Genomic DNA, 16344 nt, shown 5'->3' on the forward strand with positions numbered 1-16344 from the left:
ATTGTTAGCGCCATAGATGTGGTGCTTCCATCTAGCAGCCTCAGTGTGGCACACAGCGGTGGTGTTATTGTTAACGCCATAGATGTGGTGCTTCCATCTAGCAGCCTCAGTGTGGCACACAGCGGTGGTGTTATTGTTAACGCCATAGATGTGGTGCTTCCATCTAGCAGCCTCAGTGTGGCACACAGCGGTGGTGTGATTGTTAACGCCATAGATGTGGTGCTTCCATCTAGCAGCAGCTGAATGGCCTCAGTGTGGCACACAGCGGTGGTGTGATTGTTAACGCCATAGATGTGGTGCTTCCATCTAGCAGCAGCAGAATGGCCTCAGTGTGGCACACAGCGGTGGTGTGATTGTTAACGCCATAGATGTGGTGCTTCCATCTAGCAGCCTCAGTGTGGCACACAGCGGTGGTGTGATTGTTAACGCCATAGATGTGGTGCTTCCATCTAGCAGCCTCAGTGTGGCACACAGCGGTGGTGTGATTGTTAACGCCATAGATGTGGTGCTTCCATCTAGCAGCAGCTGAATGGCCTCAGTGTGGCACACAGCGGTGGTGTGATTGTTAACGCCATAGATGTGGTGCTTCCATCTAGCAGCAGCAGAATGGCCTCAGTGTGGCACACAGCGGTGGTGTGACTGTTATTCTGTCCCTTTTTATGCATTCAGTAACTGCAAACAAAATTTCACTGACTTCACATGGGACAGTTACACAGTTTGACCACTAGATGGCAGTAGGGTATCAACTGAAGAAACGGGAGGACATTATGAACCAGCAAACGCAGATTAACTGGGAGTGGGGACCCCCTGGTCCATTTGGTTCCTCTAGGCCAGTGGTTCCCAAACTTTCTCACGTCAAGGACCCCCAAATTGACACTAATTAGCCCGAGGACCCCCATTTGAAAATACATTCCAGGGACCCCCATAAGATTTTATTTTACAGCTCGCAGTGATTCTCAACCTGTTTAATTTCAAAGACCCCCAGTTTGACATGCATTTAGTCTACGGACCCCCATTTAATGGCATTTCTATCTCTGAGACCCCCCAATTTATATTGTAAAAGGAATGTTAATTTAACTCTTGAGACGGGTCCTTTTGGTTCCATTTGTCCATTCAGAGTTCTACAGACCCATAAGGGTCCATGTGGTTCCAAACTATCATTTAGCTGGGGACCCCCTGGAACTCTCTCAAGGACCCCTGGCCACATGAATATCCAGGTAAGACACTTACGTTTTTAAAATTACTATTTCTGATTAATTGAAAATGGACCTTCTTTAGTGCCTTTGTCTGGTTTTGTCCTCTCAGCATATTTTGTGTTTAACTGAAACCATGTCCCATCAGGCAATGCAAAACTAGTATCACTGTATCAGCCTGATACTTTACCCACATCATAAGTTTGATTAATTGAACATGGTGATCCCTCTTGTAAACAAGTGTAATGCTTTATGGTGTCGTCCACTCACAGTTAACAGTTGTTGTATTGAGTTGTGCTTGAAATGTAGGCCTACTGTAATTCTCCAAAACTGTTAAATACTTCAATCAAAATGTAATTCTAAACTAAAGTAAACGTAATTTAAATGGACTACATTTGAGGTTTATTTTAATAATTGCCTGGTGAGAATGAGATGACGATACACTATAGTATCAGTCATGTAGACTAGTTACTAGTAGTTTAGTTTGAGAACAACATTAATACTCAGTCATGCAGATGTAGACTAGTTACTAGTAGTTTAGTTTGAGAACAACATTAATACTCAGTCATGCAGATGTAGACTAGTTACTAGTTTAGTTTGAGAACAACATTAATACTCAGTCATGCAGATGTAGACTAGTTACTAGTTTAGTTTGAGAACAACATTAATACTCAGTCATGCAGATGTAGACTAGTTACTAGTAGTTTAGTTTGAGAACAACATTAATACTCAGTCATGCAGATGTAGACTAGTTACTAGTAGTTTAGTTTGAGAACAACATTAATACTCAGTCATGCAGATGTAGACTAGTTACTAGTTTAGTTTGAGAACAACATTAATACTCAGTCATGCAGATGTAGACTAGTTACTAGTTTAGTTTGAGAACAACATTAATACTCAGTCATGCAGATGTAGACTAGTTACTAGTAGTTTAGTTTGAGAACAACATTAATACTCAGTCATGCAGATGTAGACTAGTTACTAGTAGTTTAGTTTGAGAACAACATTAATACTCAGTCATGCAGATGTAGACTAGTTACTAGTAGTTTAGTTTGAGAACAACATTAATACTCAGTCATGCAGATGTAGACTAGTTACTAGTAGTTTAGTTTGAGAACAACATTAATACTCAGTCATGCAGATGTAGACTAGTTACTAGTTTAGTTTGAGAACAACATTAATACTCAGTCATGCAGATGTAGACTAGTTCTGCTACTGTCGATTAGTCCGGAGTCACACCGGAGATGGTGACCTGTCGAACAACAGTGGGACTGCAGGGGGCGCTGATTTTTTCACTTCTGAGAAATCCATAACTGTTGGAAGAAGGTGAAAAGATGGCAGGTTAGAAGAGAGTTGATTAAAAAAAAGGACCTTTTTAAGTAAATCTGACAACATAGGTTATACAGATTTATTCAGACTATAGATGCATAACTTATGTTGAAAAGGGTTTGGGTTTGGGTTTGGGTTTGGGTTTGGGTTTGGGTTTGGGTTAGTGTTAGTGTTAGTGTTAGTGTTAGTGTTAGTGTTAGTGTTAGGGTTAGGGTTAGGGTTTGGGTTAGGGTTAGGGTTAGTGTTAGGGTTTGGGTTTGGGTTTGGGTTAGGGTTAGGGTTTGGGTTTGGGTTAGGGTTAGTGTTAGTGTTAGTGTTAGTGTTAGTGTTAGTGTTAGTGTTAGTGTTAGTGTTAGTGTTAGGGTTAGGGTTAGGGTTAGGGTTAGGGTTTGGGTTTGGGTTTGGGTTTGGGTTTGGGTTAGGGTTAGGGTTTGACAAGCCTGAGGAATACTGGACAACTCACCCCGGTGCTTGCCTGTTTTTCCTCCCATTTAGACCTGAGGACGTTTCTAAAAAAAAAAGTCTTCTAAATCATGACAGTTTTCTGAAAACCCCTGTTTCTATGTCAGTGGTTCTCAAACTGTTTCATGTCAAGGACCCCCTATTATATATATGTAGCCTATTTGGTCGCCGACATCCATCTGAATATATGTTGTTCCAGGGACCCCCGGAAGCAAACTTTCGCTCTGAAACTGAAAGAATAAATATTCAAAAATTTGTGGCACATTTTCAAAAAGAGCAGATCGATCTACAAGCTCGTAGCGCGGCACCGAGTGCCGCGCTACGAGCTTGTAGATCTGCTATTTTTAAATAGCTAAAGTATAACATAATGCTTAAAACACAAAAAGGGGTTCCCGCCCAAAATTGATTAAGGGCTTAATTATCTCCTTTGTGGTCCATGTAGACACCGGTTATAGCATAGCACCGGTCAATACAAAGACTGTTAACTGTGAGTGGACGACACCATAAAGCATTACACTTGTTTACAAGAAGGTCCACCTTGTTCAATTCATCAAAACATTTAGAGATGTACAAATAGACATTCTATATAGCCAAAGAACAGATAGAATGTCTATCATAAAGGAGGTAAAAAGGGAAAAGAAACATATACAGTGAGGGGAAAGAGGGGTGAGTGGGTGGGGGGGGGGGGGGATTCAGATTTTACGGGGGCCAGTTTCGTATTGCAGCCGTCCGTAGGTGCCCTTTGAGAGCGTTTTTTTAGAGACCGAGTTGAAAATTGCAATTTATGAAACATAATATCAAGAGGATTGATTGTTTGATTGAAATGATATTCTATTGTAATTGTAGAATGGGAAATGGCAACAGAGGTAGGCAGAGGTAGCAACAAAAATAAAAACGAATAAATTAGAAATATAAACACAAAGCTAAGAGATCAAAACGTTAAAAACAGTGAAAAAGTGTTAGCTAGGGAAAGCAATGTTGAAGAGGTGTGTTTTGGAGGGTGGAGGCTTGTCTGAGTGTTTTGTTGGAGTGCATTCCACAGGGTTGGGACATGTTCAAATATACAATACAATATACAATCTATGCTAAAATGTAAATACAAATCATCACATACACAGATAGGAAAAGGGCATAATCCTCTGGTCACAGGATTCCACGGGTCACCAGGTTGCGTGTAACTAACAGCAGAATCCCTTCAAAGTAATGTCCTCATTGGACGCTTTCTGTCCAATCGCAAAAAAGAGAACGCTGTGGGTTCGTCGTCACTAGGCAGGATGAAGGCCCTGTCCGTCGACCAATGGGGTTCCTCCGTCGGGGGCGGTGGGCTGGGCGGGGCTGGCCGCAGACTAGACCAGACCACCAGACCAGAGCGACGCAGCGAGCTGACAGCAGCCGAGCCACAGCGTCTGAGTGCCGGGGAGCTGGTGACGGATGTCCCGCTGAATGAGAAGCCTTCCATCCCTCCCTCCCTCCATCCATCCACCATGAACAAGGCCAAGAGCAAGAATAAGGACACTAAGGTGAAAACATGGCCGTGATATGATGTTAAACATGTGATGACATGTTCATATTTAATGTGTGTTTGAATTGCGGGCATATAATTATGCAGCTGCATAGCTACAGAGGGATGTAGCAGTTACCGTTATGACAATATAATAACGGCAATGGTTGCTTATTGAGGATGATTGTCTTATGGTTGCTTTTATACATTTGGGATTTTCATGTGTTTTATGAAAATCCCCCCCATTTTAATAATTCAATGCACAAATGTTTACAAATGTGATGTGTTAGGAGAATTATATAGCTGTGTATTTATTTTTTTATTTTGTTGTTGTTGTTATAACATTTATTAGACATCAAATATATATATGTTGTATTGTTGGGGAGTAAATGTTATAGCTTGTTGCTGCTTGTTATAAAGGCCTGGCTCGGCTAAAAGCTAATGGGTTAGCAGTTCTAGTGCTGTTCATTCATTCATTCATTCATTCATCAGCATCACTTGATGGAATCATGAATCCAGAGGTTTTAACAGGAATGATGAATGATGCTACAGCAGGTCTGTCTGTCTGTCTGTCTGTCTGTCTGTCTGTCTGTCTGTCTGCCTGTCTGTCTGCCTGCCTGCCTGCCTGCCTGCCTGCCTGCCTGTCTGTCTGCCTGTCTGTCTGTCTGTCTGTCAATCTCGACTCATATTGTCTTCAGGGTGTTGCTTACATTCTGTACATAGAGAATGAGCCATGGTTAGAATGTGCTGCTGTGTGTTCCGTTGGGGGGGGGGGGGTAGTTATTAGGATACCAGAGAACTTACCAGTTTATCGACTCGCCGCGGTTTAGTGCATTTTAGTTTTACTTCACCTCCATTTAGAGAGAGAGAGAGAGAGAGGATAGTTGTTTAGAGACACTATATGAAGTAGGAATGCTAAAGTTTAAACACCAAAGTACCGAAACAATGTAATTAATTAGTAAACAATCCTGAATTGGTAGGCCTACTATCATTGGTATTCACATAAGCTCTACTCAACCTTTTATCATCATCTAGTGACCATTTAATTGCACAAAATAATTTGATCACTTTGGAAATGAACTATAACATCTGTGGGTTTGACACATTACTACACTGATGAAGAGCATGTTATCATAACGATGAAGACATTGATGAAGAGCATGTTATAACGATGAAGACATTGATGAAGAGCATGTTATCATAACGATGAAGACATTGATGAAGAGCATGTTATCATAACGATGAAGACACTGATGAAGACATTGATGAAGAGCATGTTATCATAACGATGAAGACATTGATGAAGACATTGATGAAGAGCATGTTATCATAACGATGAAGACATTGATGAAGAGCATGTTATCATAACGATGAAGACACTGATGAAGACATTGATGAAGAGCATGTTATCATAACGATGAAGACATTGATAAAGAGCATGTTATCATAACGATGAAGACATTGATGAAGAGCATGTTATCATAACGATGAAGACACTGATGAAGAGCATGTTATCATAATGATGAAGACACTGATGAAGAGCATGTTATCATAACGATGAAGACACTGATGAAGAGCATGTTATCATAACGATGAAGACACTGATGAAGAGCATGTTATCATAACGATGAAGACACTGATGAAGAGCATGTTATCAGAACGATGAAGACACTGATGAAGACATCATGTTAGCATAACGATGAAGACACTGATGAAGACATCATGTTAGCATAACGATGAAGACACTGATGAAGACATGTTAGCATAACGATGAAGACATTGATGAAGACATCATGTTAGCATAACGATGAAGACACTGATGAAGAGCATGTTAGCATAACGATGAAGACATTGATGAAGAGCATGTTATCATAACGATGAAGACACTGATGAAGAGCATGTTATCATAACGATGAAGACACTGATGAAGAGCATGTTATCAGAACGATGAAGACACTGATGAAGACATCATGTTAGCATAACGATGAAGACACTGATGAAGACATCATGTTAGCATAACGATGAAGACACTGATGAAGAGCATGTTAGCATAACGATGAAGACACTGATGAAGAGAATGTTATCAGAACGATGAAGACACTGATGAAGACATCATGTTAGCATAACGATGACACTGATGAAGAGCATGTTATCATAACGATGAAGACATTGATGAAGAGAATGTTATCATAACGATGAAGACATTGATGAAGAGCATGTTATCATAACGATGAAGACATTGATGAAGAGCATGTTATCATAACGATGAAGACACTGATGAAGAGCATGTTAGCATAACGATGAAGACATTGATGAAGACATCATGTTAGCATAACGATGAAGACACTGATGAAGACATCATGTTAGCATAACGATGAAGACACTGATGAAGAGCATGTTAGCATAACGATGAAGACATTGATGAAGAGCATGTTATCATAACGATGAAGACATTGATGAAGAGCATGTTAGCATAATGATGAAGACACTGACGAAGAGCATGTTATCATAACGATGAAGACATTGATGAAGAGCATGTTATCATAACGATGAAGACAGCATGTTAGCATAACGATGAAGACACTGATGAAGAGCATGTTAGCATAACGATGAAGACACTGATGAAGAATTTTCGCTGCGGAGAGTTCTCCGGATACCAGTGATTACTGTAACTTATCCTCAAATATGTGTCTATATGATCACGGATCAGATAATACTGTTAGCCTAGTTGGTAGGCTACTGTATGTCACTGGGTAAGTAGACAGACGTCTGTGGTTGTACACTGTAGTAAACAAATATTGTTTTGTGGTTGATATTCTACAGGACCCTCCGGTGGTGAAGGCTGCTAAGAGCAGCAGTAAAAACAGCGTCAGTAAAGAACCGACAGCCGACAACTCAGATGAGGTGAGTCTGACATCCTGTTCTGATTGATTGATTGATTGCTTCCAAATTTGACGACTGGTAGGCTATAATTAAAGCTGCTATAAGCAATAATATGTCATTTTTATTCAGTTATTATTTTTATTTTTTTTGTATTCAGACAGCCTGCAATGGGTAGAACGCCCCCAAAAATAATGTAGTCTCTGTGACACATCTAGGGGCCACAATCTGCATTCAAATATTTTCCTAGAAGCTTTGTCATTGGTCGATTTACCTGTCTACTTCCTGATTGGTTAGTCATTGCGACCGGGGTTTTTTTTCCGACCAATGACAAAGCTTCTAGCTAGGAACATCGGTAACCCTTCATTTTACGGTACGGTAATTACCAGGTAACTACCAGGTAGTAGTTATAAGTATTTACCCATTAATTACCTGGTAATTACATGGTAACTTCCAGATACATTACTCAGTAATTACTCAGTAATTACCAAGTATTACCCAGTATGTATAACTATTTACTGTATAATCTCCTGGTAATTATATGGAACTTACCATGGTAAATGACACACTGGTTGCCAGGTAATTACCAAGTATGTTCCTGACAATTACCAGGTATTTATACGTTTTTAGTATGTAATTACCAGCTAACTACCCGGTATTTATAAGTATTGACTCTGCAACCAGGCACGATACCCTGGTTGCAGGTACTATAGGTATACCAAGTATTTTCAACAACTACCAGGTATTTACTCTGCTACCAGGCAAGTTACCCAGTAGGTACTAGGTCATTACCAAGTATTCTCCTGACAACTACCAGGTAATAACATGGTAACTGTATTCACTGTGTTTACATGGGTACTACCCATGAAACACGTGGGTAGTAGCCTACCAGGAAATGACCAGTTGTTACTAGGTCATTTCCTGACAACTACCATGTAATTACCTGATAGGTAAGCGTGCTCTATTGCCATGATATTACCATGTACCTACCTGGCAATTGTAGATTATAATCCTCCCCATTACCCATCAGGGTGTATTTTGAACTTTGAACTTTGAATTTTGAACTGGCAATAACTGTTAATTACCAGGTATTTACTGTGAAAATTAACAGGTAAAACCAAGCAAGTTACCGTGTAAGAAAGGTGGAATTGTACTGTGAAAGGAGTTTTAAGAGAGATTTTGAGAAACAAGTCAGGTCTACGAAAACCAGCCCAAAAGAGGCAACTAGGCCGCATGAGCACGCACGCACGCACGCACGCACGCACGCACGCACGCACGCGGCACGCACACAGCTATTTGAAAATAGCCAATTTACGTACAAAGTCACTAAGGAGTCACATTGAGGTGTGACCTTGTAGATATGCTATTTTTATGATGTGTTTATTGTGAAGGGAAAATGTACTGTCATCTTGTCCCCTAAACACAAACATTAAATGCCATTAACAATAAAGAGAATTTAATGTTTGTGTTAGCACCGTTTGTTTTACATCACCTAATCAACATGAGTTAGACTTTAATATATTAGCGCCCCTCACTTCACACAGGTGTGATGTGTTTTGTGCCTGTAGTGTAACTCTGAGGACCCCCTAGGGGTCCCGGACCCCCTGTTGAAGACCCATGATCTCTAGAACAGTGGTTCTCAAACCTTTTTTGTTTGTTTTTTTCACCTGTAAGTAATCCATATAATATAATACGATTTTAGTCGACTAAATCTACAGGTGATTTAGTCGACTAAAATGTATTTTGGCGGGCCTTGATGCCGTCGTGATGGCTAATTTTACACTTGAATTAGTGTAAAACAAAACAAAATAGCAGATCTACAAGCACACAACACGTCGCGCTGCGACGTGTTGTGAGCTTGTAGATCGGCTATTTTCAGCATGCAACCAAGTGTAAAAGGACTCGTACTGGATCTCTTGTCCACTAGTCCCTTCCTAGTGGATCTCTTGTCCACTAGTCCCTCCTAGTCTAGGTTTTATTCTCTTGTCCACTAGTCCCTCCTAGTCTAGGTTTTATTCTCTTGTCCACTAGTCCCTCCTAGTCTAGGTTTTATTCTCTTGTCCACTAGTCCCTCCTAGTCTAGGTTTTATTCTCTTGTCCACTAGTCCCTCCTAGTCTAGGTTTTATTATCTTGTCCACTAGTCTCTCCAAGTCTAGGTTGTATTCTCTTGTCCACTAGTCCCTCCTAGTCTAGGTTTTATTCTCTTGTCCACTAGTCCCTCCTAGTCTAGGTTTTATTCTCTTGTCCACTAGTCCCTCCTAGTCTAGGTTTTATTCTCTTGTCCACTAGTCCCTCCTAGTCTAGGTTTTATTCTCTTGTCCACTAGTCCCTCCTAGTCTAGGTTTTATTCTCTTGTCCACTAGTCCCTCCTAGTCTAGGTTTTATTCTCTTGTCCACTAGTCCCTCCTAGTCTAGGTTTGATTCTCTTGTCCACTAGTCCCTCCTAGTCTAGGTTTTATTCTCTTGTCCACTAGTCCCTCCTAGTCTAGGTTTTATTCTCTTGTCCACTAGTCCCTCCTAGTCTAGGTTTTATTCTCTTGTCCACTAGTCCCTCCTAGTCTAGGTTTTATTCTCTTGTCCACTAGTCCCTCCTAGTCTAGGTTTTATTCTCTTGTCCACTAGTCCCTCCTAGTCTAGGTTTGATTCTCTTGTCCACTAGTCCCTCCTAGTCTAGGTTTTATTCTCTTGTCCACTAGTCCCTCCTAGTCTAGGTTTTATTCTCTTGTCCACTAGTCCCTCCTAGTCTAGGTTTTATTCTCTTGTCCACTAGTCCCTCCTAGTCTAGGTTTTATTCTCTTGTCCACTAGTCCCTCCTAGTCTAGGTTTTATTCTCTTGTCCACTAGTCCCTCCTAGTCTAGGTTTTATTCTCTTGTCCACTAGTCCCTCCTAGTCTAGGTTTTATTCTCTTGTCCACTAGTCCCTCCTAGTCTATGTTTTATTTGTTGACAACCTCAACAGTATATTTAGTCATAGTGTTAGTGATCATGGCCCTATACCCTAACCCTAACCCTAACCCTAGTGATCATGGCCCTATACCCTAACCCTAGTGATCATGGCCCTATACCCTAACCCTAACCCTAGTGATCATGGCCCTATACCCTAACCCAAACCCTAACCCTAGTGATCATGGCCCTATACCCTAACCCTAACCCTAGTGATCATGGCCCTATACCCTAACCCTAACCCTAGTGATCATGGCCTTATACCTTAACCCAAACCCTAACCCTAGTGATCATGGCCCTATACCCTAACCCTAACCCTAACCCTAGTGATCATGGCCCTATACCCTAACCCTAACCCTAGTGATCATGGCCCTATACCCTAACCCTAGTGATCATGGCCCTATACCCTAACCCTAGTGATCATGGCCCTATACCCTAACCCTAACCCTAGTGATCATGGCCCTATACCCTAACCCTAGTGATCATGGCCCTATACCCTAACCCTTAGTCCCTGCTTGGCTTTAGTCATAGTGTTAGTGATCATGGCCCTATACCCTAACCCTAACCCTTAGTCCCTGCTTGGCACTTTGATATTTTTGAATTGGAATCCTCGATTTGCATTTCAAATGCATTTAGTTATAGTTATGTTAACTTTATGAACTGTTACATAACATAACTAGAAAAAGTGCCCTTCTGGGCACAGGTCTCCACCAGGAGGATAGGACTGTGTGAGATGTTTGGCAAAATGTTTAGGAGTAATATAAACATGTTTGCCTTTGATGGCAATTGGATGATTTGAGGCATTTTGTTCCAAAAATGGGTTTTGCAAAAATCAACCTGTTGGTGGCGCTATAACAGGCCAATGTGAAAAGGGTGGGATATATTCCTCAGCCTAGTAAGAAAATGTGTGAAAGATTTCACGTAAATTGCATGCTGCGTTCATGATTTGAGGCTTTTGTTCAAAATGGGGCAATCTTGCAAACTGTGAAAGCCAATTATAGCCAATTAGGATGGAATATGAAATATCAGACAGATCCGACTTGAGCACATGACCATAGAGATACTGTGTAACGATTTGTGAGATTTTCGGACAGAATCTGGAGGAGTAATATCAAAAAATGTGTTTTACCAAAGTCGCCCTCCTGGTGGCGCTATAAAAGGCAGATGCGGAAAATGCAGGTCAAAGGTTTGTCCTTGGCCTCTAGGGATTGTGCATGCAACGTTTCACGCAGATCGGTGCAGTTTTAGATAAAAATGTGAAAAGCTGCCTCATGGTGGCGCTATAACAGGCCGTTCTGGAAAATGCGGGGCAGAGGTTCATCGTTGGCATCCAGGGAGTGTGTGTGCAAAGTTTGGCATGGATCGGGCCAACGGTGCCGGAGATTAGCTGGTAACAGACGGACGGAAGGAAGGACGGAAGGAAGGACGGACGCACACACGCACACACACACACACACGGACGGAGTGCAAAACATACTCTCTCACCATGCCTTCGGCCTGGTGGAGACAACTACATTAGACACAAAAAGACAATAACATTGTAATACTAGTCATTAAGTACTAGTCATTTAATACAAGTCATGAAGTAATTAAAGCGTTTTTTGGAATTGTAACGGCTGAAATCATTACCTTTTTATTACATTACATTACAGTCATTTAGCAGACGCTTTCATCCAAAGCGACTTACAATAAGTGTATTCAACATAGGTAGGGAACAAAAACTACTAATCACCAGAAGTCTTTAGTGCATTTTCTGCAAAAACAAGCAACCAAGAGTATACCTAGCGCTAAGGTAAAAGTGCAATATATCAGCTACCTATTTCCTTAAACAGATGAGACAAAATAGCTAAATCAAATGAGCATGAGCTAAAACAATTAAGTGTATCGACTAAACTCAAATCAATACTATATCAGTATTCTGATATTAACGTGCGTGTGTGTGTGCGTGTGTGTGTGCGTGTGTGTGTGTGCGTGCGTGCGTGCGTGTGTGTCTAGGCCCAGCAGAGCTCCAAGCGGCCCCCCGGGCCCCCCGGAACCCCCGCCCCCCCCAGCACCAGCACCCCTCCCCCCACCCAGCTGCAGAAGATCAAGTACTCTGGAGGTCCTCAGATCGTGAAGAAGGAGAGGAGACAGAGCTCCTCTCGCTTCAACCTGGCCAAGAACAGAGAGCTGCACAAGCTGCCTGCTCTCAAAGGTACTTCATTCTCATCTTGCCATCTACGTTTATAAACGTACCCCCCCCCCCCCCCCCCCCCCCCATGGTGAGCCGCCGCGCACCCGACCATCGTTAATCATTTGCAGTGGCGTGCACAGATAGACACTAGGGGGTGCTAGAGCACCCCCTGCCCTTTTGGCAATGTGCCCTTTTGAAAAAAGAAAAAAAAACTTTTTTTCTTTTGATTTTTCAAAAATAGCAGATCTACAAGCTCATAGCACGCCACCGAGTGGCGCGCTATGAGCTTGTAGATCTGCTATTTTTCAATAGCTAAAGCATAACATAATGCTAACACCAAAAGGGGTTCCCGCCCAAAATAGATTAAGGCAACCGGCCGGTTCCACGCGCTGCACAAGGTGCCCTTTTTTAACTTGAGCACCTGCCCCTCTAAATATCTGTGCACGCCACTGATCATTTGTGAGTTTGTATCGCATCGCTGAGACAATGTAGCTGGTTGTTCTGCTAGCTAAAGGCTGTGGGCTAATGTAGCTGGTTGTTCTGCTAGCTAAAGGCTGTGGGCTAATGTAGCTGGTTGTTCTGCTAGCTAAAGGCTGAGACAATGTAGCTGGTTGTTCTGCTAGCTAAAGGCTGAGACAATGTAGCTGGTTGTTCTGCTAGCTAAAGGCTGAGACAATGTAGCTGGTTGTTCTGCTAGCTAAAGGCTGAGACAATGTAGCTGGTTGTTCTGCTAGCTAAAGGCTGAGACAATGTAGCTGGTTGTTCTGCTAGCTAGAGGCTGTGGGCTAATGTAGCTGGTTGTTCTGCTAGCTAGAGGCTGTGGGCTAATGTAGCTGGTTGTTCTGCTAGCTAAAGGCTGTGGGCTGTGTTGTGTGGTGTCGTTCCACTTCCGGAACGACATAATTAATTAACCACATAACCACGCGACCATAATTATTTACATTATGAAAACCATGCATCTTGAACAACCCTGGGATTACTTATGGAACCTGCAGCAGATGTGAGTAATGGGATTACTTATGGAACCTGCAGCAGATGTGAGTAATGGGATTACTTATGGAACCTGCAGCAGATGTGAGTAATGGGATTACTTATGGAACCTGCAGCAGTATGTGAGTAATTATGGGATTACTTATGGAACCTGCAGCAGTATGTGAGTAATTATGGGATTACTTATGGAACCTGCAGCAGTAGGTGAGTAATTACTGTAATCTGGACGTTTGTTTTGGTTTCAGTGGTTGAGCCGCTAGCAAACATCCTCCTGCTGCTTAACGACTAGCCTACAAATACACTGCCTGTGAGCGTCTTTGTCTACAAATACACTGCCTGTGAGCGTCTTTGTCTACAAATACACTGCCTGTGAGCGTCTTTGTCTACAAATACACTGCCTGTGAGCGTCTTTGTCTACAAATACACTGCCTGTGAGCGTCTTTGTCTACAAATACACTGCCTGTGAGCGTCTTTGTCTACAAATACACTGCCTGTGAGCGTCTTTGTCTACAAATACACTGCCTGTGAGCGTCTTTGTATCTTTTGCATCTGCCCGTGTGGGGCAGAGTAGAATTAAGCAATAAGCCACGAGAGGTCTCAGGTTATCGGGTATTTTACAAGGGCTGGGGGCGTAGGCAGACCCGACGCGCAGCAATTATGTACAGCCCTGAATGTGTTGGTTCGTCCTCCTCACCCACCTCCTGTCCTCCCCGTCCTCCTCACCCACCTCCTCCTGTCCTCCCCGCTCAGATGTGCCCCCTATGGAGCAGGAGGAGCTGTTTGTGCAGAAGCTGCGCCAGTGCTGTGTGCTGTTCGACTTCGTGAGCGACCCGCTGAGCGACTTGAAGTACAAGGAGGTGAAGAGAGCCGGTCTGAACGAGATGGTGGAGTACATCACCCACAACAACGACGTGGTCACTGAGGAGATCTACCCTGAGGCCGTCATCATGGTGAGTACATCTACTCTGAGTACATCTACTCTGAGTACATCTACCCTGAGGCTGTCATCATGGTATGCACTTTAGTTTCCTGCCTCTGTACCCCCTTTTCCCTGATTTCTGGATCAAACCGTGTTTGTAGTTTTCAGTCAACCTGTACAGGACACTACCTCCATGTTTGTAGTTTTCACACTGCCCTCCATGTTGTAGTTTTCAGTCAACCTGTACAGGACACTGCCCTCCATGTTTGTAGTTTTCAGTCAACCTGTTCAAGACACTGCATCCATGTTAACACTCTAGAGATTTGGTACCAGTTCCGTCATCACTTTAAGTTCACCTCCGCTTCCATACAGGGCCCTATCCAGAACAATCATGCATTTCCCCCTTCTTTATTAGACGAGGCATTCTCCATATGGAAGCGTAAGGGCATTAACACTTTCTGGGATTTATACTCTGAGGGCACCTTCTCCAGTTTCACCTCCCTGAGCTCCAGATACTCTATACCTCAATCACACCTTTTCAGATATTTCCAAATTAGACACTACATCTCATCCAAGTTTACTGGTTTCCCTGTGCTACCCACCACTCAGCCCTGGGAGGTTTCCCTGTGGTACCCACCACTCAGCCCTGGGTTTCCCTGTGGTACCCACCACTCAGCCCTGGGTTTCCCTGTGGTACCCACCACTCAGCCCTGGGAGGTGTCCCTGTGGTACCCACCACTCAGCCCTGGGAGGTTTCCCTGTGGTACCCACCACTCAGCCCTGGGAGGTTTCCCTGTGGTACCCACCACTCAGCCCTGGGTTTCCCTGTGGTACCCACCACTCAGCCCTGGGAGGTGTCCCTGTGGTACCCACCACTCAGCCCTGGGAGGTTTCCCTGTGGTACCCACCACTCAGCCCTGGGAGGTTTCCCTGTGGTACCCACCACTCAGCCCTGGGAGGTTTCCCTGTGGTACCCACCACTCAGCCCTGGGAGGTTTCCCTGTGGTACCCACCACTCAGCCCTGGGAGGTTTCCCTGTGCTTCCCACCACTCAGCCCTGGGAGGTTTCCCTGTGCTGCCCACCACTCAGCCCTGGGAGGTTTCCCTGTGGTGCCCACCACTCAGCCCTGGGAGGTTTCCCTGTGCTGCCCACCACTCAGCCCTGGGAGGTTTCCCTGTGCTGCCCACCACTCAGCCCTGGGAGGTGTCCCTGTGGTACCCACCACTCAGCCCTGGGAGGTGTCCCTGTGGTACCCACCACTCAGCCCTGGGAGGTTTCCCTGTGGTACCCACCACTCAGCCCTGGGAGGTTTCCCTGTGGTACCCACCACTCAGCCCTGGGAGGTTTCCCTGTGGTACCCACCACTCAGCCCTGGGAGGTTTCCCTGTGGTACCCACCACTCAGCCCTGGGATGACTTACTAATTCTGATATCTCAACAGAAGGCAGTTATTTCCCAGTTATACTCTAACATCATGTCACTTGATAAACAAAAAAAACAGCTTGGGAACAGGAACTGGGTATTGCACCAACTCAGAAATGGTGGGATGGGGCAATCGACAAGGTTAGCTCCACCACCTCCTGTGCTCGTCTCGGTCTAATTCAATTTAAAGTGTTACACAGAGTCCATTACTCTAAACTGACTGTCCACTATATACCCAAACGTTACAGATGAGTGTGACAGAGGCCATGGTTCCCCATGCAACCTTAGTCACATGTTTTCTTTACTGCCCCAAACTACGCTTCTACTGGGAATCAATTGTTAAGGCCCTCTCCGAGGTGCTCGGAGTGGATATACAGCCTTGTCCCCTACTGGCCATCTTCGGCACTCCTGCTGAGTCCCTGCGTCTGGACCTTTATGAAAACAGTGGCTTTCACGTCCTTACTAGCCAAACGCAGGATTCTCCTGCACTGGAAGGCTGCCCAGCCACCTTCCACTGGAAGGCTGCCCAGC

General features: G+C 43.7%; 1 protein-coding gene across 1 annotated transcript in view; it reads left to right on the top strand.

The window, feature by feature from the left end:
* Positions 1 to 4414: 4414 nt before the first annotated feature.
* LOC306918757 (serine/threonine-protein phosphatase 2A 56 kDa regulatory subunit delta isoform-like) overlaps positions 4415 to 16344 on the top strand; it is a gene marked incomplete at its 3' end in the record, with an annotated part of 13003 nt that continues 1073 nt past the window's right edge. The window contains exons 1-4 of the mRNA XM_079531622.1: positions 4415 to 4504; positions 7309 to 7389; positions 12305 to 12503; positions 14223 to 14422. Of these exons, the coding sequence (XP_079387748.1) occupies positions 4469 to 4504; positions 7309 to 7389; positions 12305 to 12503; positions 14223 to 14422 (516 nt within the window). The remainder of the gene's footprint in view (positions 4505 to 7308; positions 7390 to 12304; positions 12504 to 14222; positions 14423 to 16344) is intronic.

The sequence above is a fragment of the Electrona antarctica genome (assembly GCF_951216825.1).
Source record: "Electrona antarctica genome assembly, contig: scaffold_210, whole genome shotgun sequence".
Lineage (NCBI taxonomy): Eukaryota > Metazoa > Chordata > Actinopteri > Myctophiformes > Myctophidae > Electrona > Electrona antarctica.